The sequence below is a fragment of the Piliocolobus tephrosceles genome, chromosome 10 (assembly GCF_002776525.5).
Source record: "Piliocolobus tephrosceles isolate RC106 chromosome 10, ASM277652v3, whole genome shotgun sequence".
Lineage (NCBI taxonomy): Eukaryota > Metazoa > Chordata > Mammalia > Primates > Cercopithecidae > Piliocolobus > Piliocolobus tephrosceles.
Genome location: NC_045443.1, coordinates 26471846 through 26491223, shown reverse-complemented (window position 1 = coordinate 26491223; position 19378 = coordinate 26471846). Strand labels below are relative to the sequence as shown.

The window sequence follows — 19378 nt, the reverse complement described above, 5'->3', positions numbered from 1 at the left end:
AGGTACTCTTTGAGGCTTGGAGATACCACAGTGAAAACAAGAGAGAAAAATCCCTGCCTTGATGGGGCTAAAGTGGAGAGGCAGACCATAAACAAATAAATAAGTAGATATATAACCTGTCAGCTGTTGAGAAGAGCTATGGAGAATATAGCAATTATCATCATAGCTTCTTTTCCCAACAAACATGACGTACAGTGATTAGTAAAATACAAATAATAAATCCTTAAAGTGATATGTTCTCCCTCAAAAAATGAATTGGTAATGCCCAGCAACCCTTTAAAAAAAAGGTAGATGTTTGAGAGCCTCGCAGCTCTGTTATATCAACAACATGCATCCACTATAAGTATCTAAGAATTCACAGGTTTCATAGACAACATACGAATGCCTCTGAGAAAGGACAACAAAAGTGAACTGTAAAGTATTATGGCAAAATGGGCCACATACCTAAAGACAGAGAACAAGGTGGTACATGCATGTTAGCTCTGGGTCTAGTGGAATGGTTCAAAACCCACCTCCACCACTTTCCAGCTGACTGACCAAGTTAACCCTTGGAACCTCAGTTTCATCATCTCTAGGATGATATTTTGCTTTCGTAGCAAGGACCCACTTTTCAAAAATCTTTCCAACCACGTTGACATAGTTTGCAAATACTTAAGAGTTAGAAAACTTCTTTTCCTGCCTCTATTTATTTCTGCTACAAACCTACATATAATCTACTACCCAGAAAATGCCAATCTTAGGAACTATGTCCCATGCCCAGCTGCATGTTTCTCTGATTACACTACTGTGGTTTTACAATGACAATCATTTAATTTCTAGAAAAAAAATGCTGTTCAATTAAAACTATTTTCTGGCCATATGAGATCCTCGAGTTAATATTACCTTTTTACAAAACACAATTGTTTCAGCCAAACGTAGTGTGCAGATATTCACAGCGAATTCCAAAAATGATAGGGGTGCAAATATCAAGCGAAGAGTTTACGGGAGAACTGACCACCAAGAGGAGGGGAGCATTGTAACAATCTGTCTGTCTCTAAACACTAACATTAGTGGACCAGCATTAAAACTCAGAGCACTAATTATAATCTTGAAAAAAAAAAATGCTTTTTCTTCGTTTTATCTAACCAAGCTTAAAATAGAAGCTTCTTTTTCACTGTGAACAAAACTGTAGCTAGGAACAACTTTTTCTGCCTAGGAAGCTTTGCGAATGACTGCTTTATTTGGCCTATGATATATCTGCAAGATTTTCAATGCCTTTTCATTTGTCTTAGGAATTGCCAACCCCAGAGCTTCACTGATGTTACTTTTTTTTTTTTCATTAGAGTAAAAGTTGCCGATGAAAAGCTCTAGTGCAGAAATCCTGTTCGTGGAAGAACTAAGTTCTGCCTGCCCACAAGGGGTTTGGGTTTCGACACAGAGCCTCATCTGGTCATTTCCACATCTTTCTGGGGAGTTGGGGGAAACAATTTGTAATATTGACTTTGCAAAGATGACATGTGAGATTACTTTTAAAAGAGGCTAGTAGAAATCCAGGTCAAAATTTCTCAGTGAAAAGTCAATTATAGACAAGAAATTCTATCACAGAAAAGTATTTCCTTTCAGGATCTAAAGAGAAAAGACACTTGCTCAATCACACCTAAGTTTAGCCATGTTTAACACACACTCCTTTATTATTTTAACCGTCCTTCTACCTGAGGAGTTGATATCTGACAGGTCTACATCTGAATTATTGTAGATGTATGTATGTTTGATATGAGTATGCAAAGACATTCAAAGTAAACAAAAATAAATGCTAATTAAAGTATAATGCAAAAGCAGGGCTTCCTCACCTACAACTTTGTTAAATTTGGATCTCTTTGGAAAACACATTGTAAAAACAAAATATCTAAGAATTTATAGGCAATTTTCTTAAGAAAGTTTTGCTTATGCAATTGCCAGAAATGAGAGTGGATTCACCTGGTATGTTGTGATAAAAGTTCTGACTGGTTGGTAAAGAAGTATGGAATACTTATGTGCCAAGTCGAAGTGCTTTGTATGGCTAGATACATCCTTTCTAATTCAAAGTGGTAGGTTTTGTCATTGCTTGAAACTACTTGAAAACTAGAATTTTATATAATTTTTCCCACCAAAGTTACATTGTAATTTGCATTGCTGTGTAGTTTAGCCAGATCTGTTGTCCAAGCACAGAAAGAGCGGGAAGAAAAATGTGCTTGTTAAGTGACCGCCCTGTTTCTCAGCACACATTGTGCTTTGCAGATGTTCAGTTGTATCTCCTATGTTGCTTTATAGGATATTAGAAAACGACCCAATGAAACTGATAAAAATGAGTTGGAACTTGTGACCAGCAGCTGGATGAGAGGAGTGTGAATCCCCCAAATCTTATGGATATAGTGTGCTTTCTTTGATGTTCCTGCCAAAATGAGGCTGGAAAGCTAGGAAGATCTGTAAGATGTGTGCCAACACAAAGTGACTACAATTCATAAGTTCCAAAAACCTTGCTTGAAACCATTGCAAATAGCTCATCATTTTATACCAGTGAACCCAAGGCTGAGTGTTTCATCAATTTACACAAAACCAAGAAGAGAAATCTGACAACTATCCCAGTGTATGACTTACCACGGACATCTTCAAGTAGAATCACTTTGGTTTGGGTCTCGTTTCCATATTATAACACAAATTTGTGTATCTGGGTTAAGATACGCATTTGATAGGAACTGCTGGGAATTCCTGCTGTTATATCCTCAAAAGACAAAATAAGCAAAACCAACAGAACTGTGAAGCAAAAAGTTGGTTACGGATGAAAACTGGACTGAACAGTCATAGGACATGAATTGTGCCTTTGACCTAAAATGTGCTTTTCTTTCCTTATCTACCCAGTGTAACGGTGCTACTCTTTCAACCATCTTGAATTCACTCACATTTATTCGTCAAACCCTGCTCAGCTATCCCCACTACCCAGAAAGTGTATCTTTTTTGTATTACTTACTTTTTATACATTAGCTCATTTTCCCCCAAACAATGCAATCAAGTAAAAAAAATTACTCTATTTTATAGAAACTTGCAGCTCAGAGAGGATAAGAAACTTGCAAGTTGATCCAAAATAAATTTCTAAAAAGCATCAAGAGGTTTTATTTCTGCATAATATTAAGGACTAAATTATAGGAAAACTCTCTCCCTATAAATTGCTGGATAAAACGTAGCATCCCTTATAAGATGAGAAAAACAATTAGCCCACTAGCACTGGAAGTCATCAAGAAAATTGTTCTGTCTCAACAGATGCAAGGGGGCAGTTTGAGGTTTTTCTACTACTTTCTTAGTCCTGGAACCTATTAAGATGAGAAGGTAACATGAAAGTGATCCTGAAAAAATAACCCAAAACCTGGCTGTTTCAATAAGTAAATTGTAAGGGGAGAAAGACAGAGAGACAGAGAGACAGAGAGACAGAGAGAGAGAGAGAGAGAGAGAGACTAGAAAGGAGAGAAAAAGGGTAACTTTTTGAGTAAAGGAAACATTAGAAATATATGCATCAACTGCAGTGTACAGATGTTATTGAGATCCTCATTTTGACAAACCTAGGAAGAACTATTAATGAGCTAATCATGGATATTTGAACAGTGGTTCGATTCTATTAGGAAATTAACTCGTTAGGTGTATTATTAGTATACTGATTATTTTTTAGTTTTCATCTTTTGACTTACATAGCAAAATATTTATAAATAAAATGATATAAAGTCTTGGATTTAGTGCAAAATAATCCACTGTGTAGTGTCTGTAGTGTGTGGGTGTGAAGGAAATATAGGAGCATGCAGATAAGATAAGATTGAGCATGAGTTGATAGTTATGGAGGCTGGGTGATGAGAATATAGAGGTTCATTATAAAATTGTATCTGCTCTTGTGTATGCTTGAAATTTTTCATAATAAGTGAGTTAAGAAAACAAAGTGGCTCTAGGCCTATAACACCACTGGGACACATGGCAAGACAAACTTGTCTGGAAGGGTTGTATTCTCAAATAGGCTATACCAAGTTATCATACCTAAGCCTCTTGGAAGATGAACTCACAAACCAAAATTAGCAAACACTTGAAGAATTAATTATTAGTGAAGGCCAACTCTTACATGCATGTACATGTACACACACACACACACACACACACACACACACTTTGTAGGGACATGGATGAAGCCAGAAACAATCATTCTCAGCAAACTATCACAAGGACAAAAAAACAAACACTGCAAGTTCTCACTCATAGATGGAAGTTGAACAATAAGAACACTTGGACACAGGAAGGGGAACATCACATACCGTGACCTGTCGTGGGGTGGGGGAAGGGCGAAGGGATAGCATTAGGAGATACACCTAATGTAAATGACGAGTTAATGGGTGCAGCACACCAACATGGCACATGTATGCATATGTAACAAACCTGCACGCTGTGCGCATGTACCCTAGAACTTAAACTATAATTTAAAACAAAGAATAGAGCTATAAGAATTCCAAATAATGGAAGTAATGAACAGAGCCTATAAAAAGTACATTCAAAACAATTAAAGACATGAAGGAAGGAAATGAAAACATAAAGAACAGGGCAATTTTTGAAGCACCAGGAATATATTAAAATAAATCAGTAACAACATCAGTGAGTTCTAGAAATGAAAAATTAAAATTGCTGGAAGGAAGAGCTCAATGGACAGGTAAAAGGCAGATTAAACCTAAATGAAGAAGGGAATAGTGAACCAGAAGATCTGAGAAAATAACCCAAGATACAGCACAGAGAGATAAAGAGAGATGAAACATGCTAGACAGGATAAGAAATATGGAGGGAGAATAAGAAGATTCTAAATATACATCTGACAGCGATTCCAGGCAAATGGATCAAAGAGAAGGGAGAAACAATATTAGGAAAAAAAAAGGCTCAAATTTTTTCAGAATTCACGAAAAACCCAAAAATCTTAGATTCAGGAAACATAGCCAGTCCCTAGTAGGATTAACAAAAGCCGAATCCACTTTTAGACATACTGTAGCCAACTGTAGAAACCAAAAACAAAGAGAAAATCTGTAAAGCAACCAGAAGGGGCATGTTTCCTCTAAAGGAACAACAATTAGATGTTTGGCAAATGTCTTAGCAGCAATAACTAAAGTCCAGTGATAATAGGATAATATTTTCAAAAAACTGAGAGAAAATAGCTGTCAACCTAGGACCAGAGGAACATTTTATAATCATTAACTTGTATGTAGCTATTAAGTGGACTAAAAACGTTGAATGAAAATGGGCAGAATTATAAGGAGAAATAAAACCACATAATTTTAGGACATTTAACTCACATCTCTCAGTAACCTTTAGATAAAGCAGTAATGATGTAGAAGCTGAAAAAACATGACTAACAAGCTTAATTTTAAAATTGAGTATAGAACCTTCAACCCCAAAATGAGAGAATCCACATTTTTTCCAAGCATTCATGAACTCTTTATAAAAATTAGTCACAAAATAAGTCTAATCAAATATCCAATAATTGATATGAAAAACACATGAACTGAGTACAAAGCAATTAAAGTGAACTCAATAATCAAAAGACCAGATAAAAGACATTAGAGAAGACCCAAATAAATGGTGAGATCATCTTTGGTCATGTATAGAAAGTACAAATCCCAGGAAATTACCAAAAGTATTTTTCTTGGAACTTGAAAAGCCCATTCTAAAGTGTATATGCAAGAGAAAATGGCTAAGATTCACCAAGAAAATTTTGAAGAAGAATAAAATGAAGGAGGGTGGGTTGGGGTGGGCTACTTATCCTATCATCTTTATAACAAGATGCATTATAGCATTATTTTAATTTAGACAATGGTATTGGCATAGTGATAGCCAAATAAAACAATAGAACTAAGGAAAGTCACAAAGCAAATCTAATATGGAAACTTGACAGATGACAAATGAGTGTAACAGATCAGTGTGAAAAGGACTGATTATTTATTAAATGGTGCTAAAACAATTATCAATCCATGTGAGAAAAAAATACATAGATCTTTCACATCATTACAAAAAGTTAAACCACTTATAATAAAGATATGAATGCCCAAAAGCAAACCTTTAACATTTTTAGAAAATGGAATAGAAAAGTATTTTTATGGCCTTGGAGTAGGGAAAAATTTCTTTAAGCTATATCAAATCCATAAAAAAGGAATTGATAAATATAAATATATTAAGATTAAATCTTTTTTCATAACAAAAACACCATAAATAAAAGACATGATACCAACCAGAAAAAGATATTTGTAGTACCTAAAACCAAAGATGAAGTAACAAAAGTAACAAATCCTATAAATAAATAAGAAACAAACAACCCATGGAAAATATTTTTGAATAAATAGATCATAGAAAACAAAATAAAATGGCCAATCAACATAAAATATGTAAACCCAAAATGCAAATTAAAACAAGATACCATTGCACACAAATAAGATAGGTAAAGAATCCTGATTTACCATTGGTGGAGGTGAGGTGTAAGTTAGTTCAATTTGGATTTGTGGTAGTGACTTGGCAATGTCTAGAAATTTGACGATGCCTATATCTTATGACCCAACAATTTGACTTCTAGGAATATGCCTTAATAAGACTTTAAAACATGTGCACAGGGAGTCATAAACAAGAATATCCACTGTAACACTGTAATTGCAAAATAAAAAATCATTTTTGAAAACAAATTCTCTTCAACAGGAGAATGCATAAATTAAGTGTTATATATCCACCCCCCCCAACCACTTCTTTTTGAGACAGGGTCTTGCTCTGTTGCCCAGGCTGAAGTGCAGTGGTGCAATCATGGCTCACCACTGTCTCAATCTCCCAGTTTCAAATGATCCTCCCACCTCAGCCTCCTGAGTAGCTGGAACAACAGGCACGTGCCACCACACCCAGCTAATTTTTGTATTTTTTTTGCAGAGACAGGGTTTTGCCATGTTGCCCAGGCTTGAACTCCTAGGCTCAAGCAATCCTCCCGCCTTGGCCTCCCAAAGTGCTGGGATTACAGGTGTTAGCCACTGTACCTGGCCAATGTTGTATATTCCTAACAGTGAAATTCAGTACAGCAAACATGAATGAATGGTATCTGTGTACTATTATAAATAAATCTCAAAAACGATGTTGAGCAGAAATGATATGATACCATCTGTATAAAAATTAAAATATGATGTGTTGGTTATGGATATATACATATTTTCCAAGTATGAAAACAGGCTTAGGTATAAAAAATACCAAATTCAGGACAGTACATATCTCTGGGGAAGATGGGAGGGGTAGGGGAATTTGATTAAGAAACGAAACACAGGGGACTTCAATGCAATATAGCGTTTTCCTTCTGGAAAAGTAAAAAAAGCAATTATTACAAAACATTTAAATTTAGAAAAGCTAGGAATGGATAAATGGGCATTTTATTATTTTCTATGTTATTATGCAATTTAAATGTTTATACTTTTAAAAATCATAGAATTGCACAGAATTACTGATATTTGTTCAAATTCATACAGAAATGAAAATTTTAAAATCACTACCAAATACTTTTTGGGAAATGATTCTACATTGTTAGTAGAGCCAGAATTCTACCCATACTCCTAAGCTAGAGCCACTCCTCAAATTTCAAACCCCCTCTCCCTTCCTTTTCTGATCTTACCCTGAGGGTTCATAATGTTCTTCTCTGTGCTAGCACAGTACATTGTTTAAGACACTCCCTTGGCATTTTGTGTCTAAAACTAAATTGCAGTTAGTTGTATCTGTGTTTCCTCACCCAGGGGCTAAGCTCCTGGGGGCACTATACCTGGCGTATGAAAATACAGAGGGAGAGTGGCTAGGGCGTGAGACGGTTCTGTTTCACCCGTAAGCACCCTTTTATAGGCTTCTGATATGTTTCTTCTCAACCTCCTCACTCAGTCTTGGGATGACTTACCAGAAACTAATCACCAAGTTCTATAAATACTTATTCTTGCAAAATAATCAATTTTCAAAGAATGTAAGAGAATCAAAGATTGTGTTCCAGCCTTTCTCATGAATCAACAGGAGGGGCAGAATTGTTACAAACAGTATTTGTGGGAAGAAATAAACAATCTATAGTTTATTTGTTTCACTTGGGGATTTTTCAAGCCCTCAGAAGAGGGAAAGGAATCTTGCTGATGTGGATTGAGCCCACCCCAGTGGTACAGTCATGGGCTGGATTTCATTGCTTAGCCATAATTAAGTCAGTTCTCAAATTAGGTCCCATTCTAGAAATGACTGCAGAGATAATTCTACATTAAACTCCTGGGTTCATATATGTCAAATAGTGCAATAAATATAAACATATTAAATAGCACGGTGCATAGAAATTGTACAGTAAATCAATATAAATTGAATTACGTAACATTGGAATGGCAGTATAAATGAGAGAACCATCTTGTTCATCCTTTAAAAATATTATCAAGTGGCTTTTCTAATTGAGAGCACTTTATGAAAAACAGTGTAAGGGAACATAAAGTAATAGATATTATAATATTACGTCTCCTTTGAAAGTGTTTTGTCCTTTTCAACATGAGGAGGTCAGTGTCCCCAAGCAGCCTGCAGCCTCCCATGGCAACACGGGTTAGCCAAACACTGAGCTTTTTGTGATGTGTGTGTGAGGACAGAGAGAAGGGGAGCAAAGCTTCAGGGAGGTCTTGAGGTGGAAAAATTTGTGACGCACACGATTTGGTGACTGAAGAAGAATTCTTTCTTGAGGGTTGTATAACACAATAGTCATGGTCACCCTATGTGCATTTAAAATTCATAGTTGGTCTCGAGCCTTTAATGCACACCAAAACCCTTTATGAAGCTTCTCAAGCTACTTGTTCATGGGAAGATTATGAGACGAAGCCAACCTGTGTGGGTTCGGTCCTTCTGTTTCAGAACCTGACTAGCAAAGAGCCTGGGAGAAGTACATAAACTTACTGAACATGTAACTCATAAACTGAAAGATTCAAATTCTGTACACAGAATTCTGTATGCAGTCATGAAGAAATCCCTTCTCATTTATGATCATATATTTGCCTTAGGGAGTCTGAGTTTGCCCTCTTCACTGCCTTGGGTGCCCCACTGTCTTCCTGAGGTAGGCACAGTCCTCCTGCAAGTTTCTCCCTGAGAGAAGAGCACCTCCATCCTCCAACAGAATTGATGAGGACTGAAATGCTGTTGCCCTTATCTTAGAAAATGCCTCTTTCATAGCTTTCCTGGCATAGCTAAATGTGAGATGGGGCTAAGCCTGTGAGATCAGGCTAATGGCTTGATATGCATGCCACACCTGATACTTTAGAAGGAAGCCAGCCAGGGAAGTGTTTTTCTCCCCACCTAGTAGTAAAGCTAAAATACTCTCCCTCGTCAAAGTCTAGTTAACACATTAGCAGCCCCCGCCCCCTTTTCTGGTCTCCAGTCATTATCTTCCATACGAAAGAGAGGGCTTGACCATAACATATCTAAAAGGGGGTTTTAATTGCTCCTTACAATGAATGCTGAATCTAACGCTTTAAAAACGACTGAGTGGGAAGCCACTTAAAAGCGCATCCTCCAGGCTTCTCACCACTTCTCTCAGTACCATGGCACTCCTAGACAGGGGAGAGTTGCTCATTTCTGCAAAGATTAAAAGCAGGTCCAACAGAACTTCTTCAGCAGAATCTGAGAACGCTCATTTGTGAACAAACCGTTTGCTTTCCAATGTCCCGTCACTTACTGGACTTTTGCCAGCCCCGGGAAACACCGTACTGAAACATTCACATTTATGAAATTCATAATTAGGAAGGGACTGTGGCTCTAGCAACATTAGGTCAGAGAGCATTGACTTTAAATAAGATCAAAAATCAAACTGGAGAGCTTACAGTATCCTATTGTGGCCATGCCTTTCGTTTTGGAACTGAGATAGGACCAAATGTTATGAAAGGCTGCATGTTTTAGTCTTCCCTGGTCTTTCCCTCTTGGGTGACTTGGGTTTCTGCAATAGAGTACTTAGTGAAGGAAAAGCAGAGCCCAACTCAGGACTTCTTACGTGAGTGAACAGAATCCAATGAGAAGCCCTTAAATGTGTGTCAACGTGAAGATCTACCAAAGAGCGAAGGCACCTACTGAAGGCTATTACCTCATAAGGTTCAAAGGGAGGGTAGGGGGTGCCCACAGTGTGCGATCACTACCCCACACAGGACGGCAGGCTTGGTCAATGGCTGAACATATAAGCATTTCCCAACCGTACCACTCAGCCAGCTGCCTTTGCATCAGAAGCCAAAGCATCCTTAATCCACATCTTGACATCAGGGTACTCCCTGGAGCATAAAGAAATGAAGGAATTTACAGTTTGGAGTTTCCTAAGCCTTAAAGAGTTAATGCAGCAAAGGAAATGCCTAAGTTAACCTTAGAATTGTATTCACTAGCTAGATTTACTTGATTTTATTTTTACAGAAATTTGACAAAAGCAGCAATCTGTAAATGCAATGAAAACAGCCTCCTCCATATGTCTCACTACTGGCATGAGCACAGAGCCGCACCACCCCATCGTACCTCCACGTGTCAGTTTACTGGCTCAGAATCCCCATCAGTAACACTCAGACTTCTAGCTGTTCCAAGAAAGCCGTAGGGCTTTCAATAATAAGCTGTGAAACGAGCTTAAGAATCACTGATTCTTAAGGGCAAATATATAACCCTCACCAGAAGTGCCATGGACTGAATTGTGTCCCCCTAAGTTCATTTGTTGAAGCTCTAACCTCAAAAGTAACTGTATTTGAAGATAAGGCTTTTAGGAGGTAATTAAGGCTAAATAAGATCTTAAGCATGGGGTCCTAATCCAACAGGACTGGAGGATTCATGAGAAGAGGAAGAGAAAGAGATCTCTTCCTCTCTTCACATGCATGAACTGAGAAAAGACCATGTGAGCACACAGCAAGAAGGCAGCCGCCTGCAAGCCAGGAAGAGAACCCTACCCAGCCCTTAACCATGCTGACACCCTGATCTTGGACTTCCAGTCTCCAGAACCGTGAGAAAATGAATGTTTGCTGTTTAAGCCACCCAGTCTACAGTATTTTGTTATAGCAGCCTGAGCCGACTAAGGCAGAAAGAAAAATGTATTTTAGTTAATGCCATATGTGTAGGTGTACACATATGAATTTTAAAATTAACCAGGGTGATGGAGTGAGCTGCTTCACTCAGGCATCTGATAGTTACTCTTGCCAAGTTTTATCTCAATACACAGAGATCTGAGACTGCATCCAAACCATCTGAAAGAGGGTGTGCCTATGGAATAGGTTTTTATATAGCTTATGCTGTAAAGCCTGCTCCCAGCATCTATTTTTTTAAAAAGAAGTTCACTGTAAGCTTATGAACTCATCGTGATAAACCTAGACTTGAATATGCACAGCAAATCATAACTGGAAGGTTAAACTATGACATCATGAGGTCCCATCCAGCTCTGGATTTTGATGGACTTTGTTTTGACCAGTACTTCCTTAGTTTGCCAGGATGGAAGACCTAAAAATGAACTGCATTTTGCAGTGAATTATACCTAATTGAAGTTTAATGACTAGATTACATTCCTGTCTGATATGATTTGGTTCTGTGTCCCCACCCAAATCTCTCTCGAATTGCAATCCCCACGTGTTGAGGGGGAACCTGGTGGAAGGTGGTTTGATCATGGGGGTGGTTCCCCCTATGCTGTTCTCGTGATAGTCAGTGAGTTCTCATGAGATGTAATGGTTTATAAGTGGCAGTTTCCCCAGTGCTCTCTCTCCTGCAGTCATATAAGACATGACTGTCTTCTCCTTTGCCTTCTGCCATGATTGTAAGTTTCCTGAGGCCTCCTCAGCCATGTGGAATGGTTAGTCAATTAAACTTCCTTTCTTTATAAATTAATCAGTCTCAGGTAGTTTCTCTACAGCAGTGTGAGAACAGACTAATACACTGTCCTACAGTAACATAGAAACATATATGCTGAACTCTTCAACATAACCTTGTGTCTTTCCTTTTAATGTTGTCATTAACCCTTTGGGGCACAGTACAACCAAGTGGATCCAGTGAAAGAACACCCTTAATAGCAATGTCTCAGATACAGCTAACGGCAAGAGCAAGTCTAGAAAACATCCATTTTCTCAGACCACATTGAAAGAGGAGGTCATATTGGCAATTTAGCTATTCAACTGTTAGACTAAACATTAGTGAAATCTATGCCATTGCTTTTTTCATAAAAGGTGAGAGTGGTAATATCAACATCTAGCATTCAGTCACATCAATCCTAATATGTCCCATTCTAGTTAGGAGAGTGCAAAATAAGTCAAACGACCTTCCTGAGTTCTGCCATTTTATAACATGAAATAAAAAATCTAAGTAATGCTAAGTTAATATGTTCTGAATTATTCTAGAATCCAGAAGCCAAAGTGGAGTAATAACACATTCCTTACCATTACCTCATAGTTGTCTTAAATGTCATAAATAAATTTGTCTGTGTTTGAATATACAACTACAGTCAGCCCTTTGTATCAGTGGGTTCCATATCTATGAATTTAATCAACCACGGATCGAAAACATTTGGATAATAAAAGGATGGTTGCATCTGTGCTGAACATGTACAGACATTCTCATGTCATTATTCCCTAAATAATATAGTATGTCAACTGTTTACATAGTATTTACATTGCATTAGGTATTATAAGTAATCTAGAAATGATTTAAAGTATATGGTAGGATGTGCATAAATTATATGCAAATTCTACACCATTTTATAGCAGGGACTTGAGTATCTGTGAATTTTGGTATCAGGAGTCCCAGAACCAATCCCCTGCAGATACTAAGGGATGACTGTATGTAGTTTAAAAATGGGTATATGCATGTTCAAACAGAAGCTCTGATAATGGCAAGTATGGAATAAATAGATTTCAATTCAACATTTATTAACTATCCATTACGTGTCAGGGAATATATAGTGGCCCTGAGAATATTACTTAAAGTAAGAGAATGAATTATTTTATTTTTCATTTGATTATCCCAAAATCTATGTGCCAGTATTGCTATCAAAAAATTAAATCCAAAATGATGACTGACATCTCAAAAGCTTCCAGACATTCAGTTTCTGAGTTGAATATATCCACAACACAGGATTGAAAAACATCAGAACCTGCCCCTTCTCCTCCTTATTTCAAACACACAAACAAAAAAAAAGAAGATTTAGGGACAATCGTCATTATATAAGCACTCTCTCGGCCTTTGCATATCAGGCTTAGTATAAGGTTGTAAGTAGAGGTGAAAACACATTTCTCCTGCTGATCCTGAACATCTAAAGATTTTGCTCAATCTTAACCTATCTTATTCTTTATTCTATTCCTGAAATTCTTTCAGGAAACCTTTCGCCAAATTATTATTATTATTTTTTTTTTCTGTTACAGGGTCTCACTCTGTTGCCCAGGCTGGAGTGCAATGGTGCAATCTCAGCTCACTGCAACCTCTGCCTCCCCAGCTCAAGTGATCCTCCCACCTCAGCCTCCCGAGTAGCTGGGACTACAGGTGGGTGCCACCACACCCAGCTAAATTTTTGTATTTTTGGTAGAGATGGGATTTTGCCATGTTGCCCAGGCTGGTCTCAAAATCCTGAGCTCATGCAATTTGCCTGCCTTGGCCTCCCAAAGTGCCAGGATTACAGGTGTAAGACAATGTGCCCAGCCTCACCAAATTCTTGAATATTCCATTTTTTTATATATATTAAAATTAACTTCTTTTGCCAAAATAATTCAATTGCATTCCATTTTTATACCTACTATGAGAACTTCCTATGCCTATAAGATAATTTTCCTGTCATTATTGTTCTATGTATTCAGTGGAGATTGAGATGGGCCATGTAATTATCTCTCCTCAGTTCCTAACAATCCTGTGACAGTTGCCATAATAAAAATTATTTCCCAGGGATACCAGGGATGCTACACTATATTTTGGAAGCATAATAAAGTCCCAAAATGAAGACTAATCTGTTACTATGCAGTGTACTCCTAAAAAATATAATTCCAGATTAGAATTTTCAAATGTATGTCAATACACCTCTATATAAAGTTAACACCACATTTAGCTTCATGACTTGAGGATTTATCCCATACCCTAATGCCAAACCTTTCTCTCTTCTAGTTACTTTTCATAACTATGATCAAACCATTTAGCTAAATTATTAACTTACTTTCTCTACTTATAAAATCTGGATAATAATCATATTTGTTCCTTATTTGCTATATGTCATATGTCTACTTGTGAGTTTCGTGGCATATTCTGCTTTAAAATAAATAACCACCCAATTTCCCCTTCCATTAAGGCAAGACTTAAAATTGGTTTTTAAAACCTGAATAAACCTGCAACTTGAATTTCTTAGGATAAGTTCACATATGAAAACTGTTACTGAAATTTTTGACAGGACTTTTAATCATTACAGATTCGTGTGATGAGTTTTACGAATGGCATTAAATAAAAGAAATATTCTTCCCTTTCTTTTAAGCCCTTGCCTTAAACTTTCTAATCTGATTAATACAGTATTTATCTCAGGGTTTTTATTCCACTGAGTGGGGTATGGAAGCAATGGAGGGAGAGTGGGGGAAGCTAAAAAGCACAATAAGGCAAAGAAATTCCTACTTTCCATGGGAATATTCCCTACAAGGGCCAAGAGAATATTGAATACTAAATATATTCACTGGGGATGAGACGCAAGAGTTTGCACTTAAATTGACTTTGGAGTAGAGATGCCAAAGCAAATAAATCACTGCAAGTGGAATACTTCGAAAGGTAAATGGGTCTTAACAATATTTGTGTAGGTTAAATTTTCTAATCGGAAGTATTCATTACTGTCAGATATAATAAGGGCATGTGTCCATCAGGATCTGGAGATCTCCTCCAGGTAGTTGATTCGTTATTTTTAGGCCAATGCCTAGCACAGCAGACACCCTCCACAGATGTTACTGAATGACGAAGGGAAAACAAAAGGTTAAGCATGCAATGTTTTACCTAAACTAAAACGGTATTCATTTGAGTGAGAAGTAAAATCCTCAAAGTCCTTAGATTACTTCAATCCTTACACACTTTTCATCAATAAGAATTCCAGAAAAATGAGCAAACTTGAATTCCCATCTGACTTAGCTACTAAAGCCACTAACAGAATAAAATGCAGAACAAACTTCTCTTCCTAGGATCCCCTGTACCCAGCCAAGTGCATCCTCGAAAGTTGCTATTTCACTTTGTTTTGTTATTGCGGTATGACTTACATCCCTCAAACCACCTATAAAGAATTATAAGACATGAACCGCACTTTTACAAGTCACATAGTCTCCATAGTGACTCCATTCTGGGGTTTCCCCCCACCCCTTACAGTAATCTTTTGTAATCAAAGTAAAAAGACTTCAATCATCTTTTGATTGAGGATTGGAGTCACATTTATGGATAGATAAAAAATGACCTATTTGTTTTCCTAAAATTCCACTGGACATAAATTGCTGATCATAGATCACCAAGGGCCTCTTTAGTCTGTAACCACACCTTGAATATTCATCAAGTCAGTCAGGCATTGGTCAAAGAGAAGTCACCTAAGTGGATTTACCCATACATCCAGGTTCTGTTAAGAAAATGGCAATCCCCAAATTCCAAGTTAATGGGATAGTGGCCCCTGTAAAATTAAGTGATAACCACATGAGAAGAGGCAACCAGAAAAAAGGGAAACAGAAGAGTGGAACATGGAAAGTTGTAGACGGCGTGGGTGCCTCCCTCAGCTTGACTTCAGCCTATATCCCGGGGCTAGTGTGACTCAGCCTCAGCCCCAGGGATGGGCCTGGATTGCTTTGGTTTGGTGGGGCTCCTGCACAGGGAAAACTGATATAACCCAGCAGGATATACCAGTCCTGAATCACTGCATATCCCAAAGGAAAAATGACCTTGAGGAGGCCACTCTCCTCTAAGTTCCTTTTTATAAACCTCCAAAAAGATTCAGAAAGTACTGGACCAATCAAATACCACTGCCATTGCTAAAGAGTAACTTGGCTGAGAACAGAGAAAGGTGAGACAGCCAAACTGATATTTTCTTCAGGGTTCAAACTAGTCTTGGAAATGTAGCAAGTCAAAAATGATAGTTTTGCAAGTCTAGAGATGAAATAAAGCCACCTTTCCTCTGAAGAGTGACACTACCAGGGACTGCTTTCCAAGCACCTGATAAGTAAAGCTAACTCATTGAATCATGCCATTTGTTAGCACTATTTTAAGTGCTTTACATGTATTAATTTATTTCATCTTCAGGGCAACCCGAAAAGGTAGGAATTACTATCATTCTGATTTTGTTAGTAAAGAAATGGAAACCTAGAGAAGTCAAGTAACTTGTCCAAAATTATTCGGCACACAAGTTAGGTGTGGCGGCGCACGCCTGTAATTCCAGCCACTTAGGAGGCTGAAGCACAAGAATCTCTTGAACCTGGGAGGGGGAGGTTGCAGTGAGCCAAAATCATGCCACAGCACTCCAGCCTGGGTGACAGAACAAGTCTCTGTCTCCAAAAAAACCCCCCAAACCCAAAGTTATTCGGCACACAGTGGCTGAGCTAGGGCTCAACACCAGGTGTGGTGCTACACATCTGCACTTTGCCATGTGCCTCTCTGTCTTTTCCCTTCCCTGAAAGCTTGGAAGAGTGCCCTGTGACCAACCACAGACAGCGTGGTGGGGACAAGCAGACCGTGATGTCTGTGTGAGACAGTGACACATTGCCCAAATTCTGGCCCTGCTAGGATGACAGTTGTTCCTGGCCTGGCTTCTCAGAGACCCTCCTCACTAGTCTCAGGACAGCTCTACTAGCTGCTCTGCTCTACATAGCTTCCCAGTTGAAAGAAAATCTAAGATGACAGATTTCATGAGGGCTATGTACTGAGAGCAAACTTCAAATGAATCCTAGATGACAAAAAAGAAAACCAGAAAGAGCAGAGACCTGGCTGTATATAATGCCCTTTGTGCAACACCCAGGGAGCTTCCAGGGCAATTAGGAACATCATTTCCCCCAGGAGATTTAGTTCATAACATTTCTGGGTTGCACAGTTCGTATGTTCATGCCTTAAACCTTAAAATAAGTTTTTTTCTTTATCTAATTTACCTCTTTGGTGCTGAGCTTTTTGAAGTTGCAATAAAGAAAGGATGGGGAACACATTCGCAAATGATATTTAAAAACACTGAATGAAAGAGCTTCATTCTTTGTTTTAATTCCCCTGGCATTAAAGGCCAGACATTTTTTCCCCCTGGGTGTGTGGATAGTCATTGAGGTGTCTGAAATACCCAGTATATCTTACTGAAAAGCTATTTTTAAAATCACTTGATTTAGAAAACTCCAATCATGATAATTTCATGGGAATTCTTAGTACAAAAATTAAAGTTTTAAATTACTATGCAAAAATTTGTGTATTCAAATAATCTTAATTAGGAAATACCTCCATCAATGCATATATATCAGGTCTCTCTAATGTCTGTCCGTGATACAAAATTATTTTGAGGGATGTTTTGTGAGTTATAGTTCCTGTGGTCAGTAATAGCAGTAAGGATGCAATATGAGACTAGGAGTCAAAAATGTCATTTCTAGTCTCTAACACATTCAATCTCTGGGCTTGAGAATGTCATCTAACTTCTCTTAGCCTATTTCCTCACATTGAAAAGGAATAACAATTCCCACTTCAAAGTGTTGTTTCATGGGTCAAACGAAATGATGCATGTGAAAGAGTTTAATAAGCTACAAGACACTGCAATATACATAATATTAAAGTTACAAACCAAATGTGGTGGCAGCGTGGTTCAATGGGGAAAATGCAGATATAGTCTAGCATAAAAAGGAATCAGCATGGCTGAATGCTTTACTCACTCATGACCCTGGGTGAGTCTGGCCTGGGTGCTCTCATTTGAGAAATGAGAATGATTAAAACGATCCCATCAGGATGATGTGGGGATCAGAAATAATACATGTAAGGCCTCTAGCAGGGCGGGCACACTGTAGGTATTCAATAAGTGTCACCCGTTTCACATTAAATAATTCATTTAACCAAGCCAAGTATGCTATATGTTTCAACACTCACAACAGCTGAGTACTGTTCTACTTAGAACAGTACATCCATCGGGGGAGTCCCAAATATACTTCTGCCATGGCCAGCGCCCTGGGTTTATCCCACTTTAGACTCCAGTGGATTAAGGCTGTGCTTGCTGTATTCGCATTTCCTGCCTTAGCCCAGCATTTCATGAAACTTACTAATGGAGCTTCAGTTTAAAACATAAAATGAATGCTACTCAATGTGGCAACTCCAAGTACAGGCTTTCGCCTCTCCTGCTTTTACTAGATGAACTTAATTCACTTTTTGCCACTTGCTTAAGGACAGGGGTGGGGTCTGGGTAATAGGATAAGGAAAAAGCCCAAATGAATCTGCTGTTGTTATTGAGGTTGTTCAGTCTGACCAAAATAAGCAGCTTTTGAAAAACTCCCCCGCTCCAGAGCGTCAGAGTCAGGCCCCGTGGAGGCTCTGGGAGCGGCGAGCGGGAGAGGGGCAGGAGTTCTATCGCGTCCAGCCGTGCCCCGCCCGGGAAAACCCAGTGCCCCACGCATCAGTCACCAAGCAGAGCGCGAGTTAGAGGAGTGAACCCGGGGAAGGGGACATGCAGCTGGGTTAGTCTCAACTCGACCATGCGACTTCGCATTCCTGTTTGGCAAACGCGCTTAGGCAAAACAGACTCGATGCTTACAATGATCCCAGCCCAAAATGGAGTGTCCCTGACTAGCAGGGAGGAGCTGATGCTCGCCATGAGGAAGCCCACCACGGTCACGGCGATGCCCAGGGCCAGCTGCAGCAGGGCGAGCAGCAGCGGGAACCGGCAGCCGCAGCAGGTCCGGGGCTCCTCGTCCCCGCACTCCTTGGGGGCCCCCGTGCCCTTCTTCGGCTCCATGTCGTCGGGCCCACCGGCGTCCGCGGCCGGCGGCCCCCCCTGCCTCTGCTGGCCGCGGGGCTGCTTGTTCTTGCCCATGGCGCTGCGAGGCTGGGTGGGTGGGTGCGTGTGCGGCGCCCTGGGCCCTGGAGCGCGGCGCACGGCTGGCTCGGCCTGCCCTGGTATTCGAATTATGGAGGCTGAACAAATATGGAAAACATTTGGAGCCGACTCACCGAGCCTCCAAAGGCCACGGGGAGCCCGCAGCAGAGGGGGATTCGAGGGGGGTCGCCAACTGCCAACGCGCCGGGACGCAGCGCCTGCCGGGCCCCAGGCAGGGTTTGCAGGTCGCCCGCGGGAACCGGCGCGGGTCCCTTGGCCGCCTGAGCCTGTGCACTTTAGACAGGCTGCGAGTGCGCGCGTGTGAGAGTGCGGGGCGTCCGTTTT

The 19378-nt window shown here is 39.3% G+C and overlaps 1 protein-coding gene across 10 annotated transcripts in view; it reads right to left on the bottom strand.

The window, feature by feature from the left end:
• SSPN (sarcospan) overlaps nucleotides 1–19378 on the bottom strand; it is a 111703-nt gene that overhangs the window by 18670 nt on the left and 73655 nt on the right. The window contains exon 1 of one of the 10 annotated variants that reach the window (XM_023209043.1): nucleotides 18752–19109. The exons of the other annotated variants lie outside the window; for them this stretch is intronic. Coding sequence (XP_023064811.1) covers nucleotides 18752–19030 — 279 coding nt within the window. The 5' untranslated portion in view covers nucleotides 19031–19109. Of the gene's footprint in view, nucleotides 1–18751; nucleotides 19110–19378 lie in introns of those variants that run through there. 10 annotated transcript variants of the gene reach the window in all.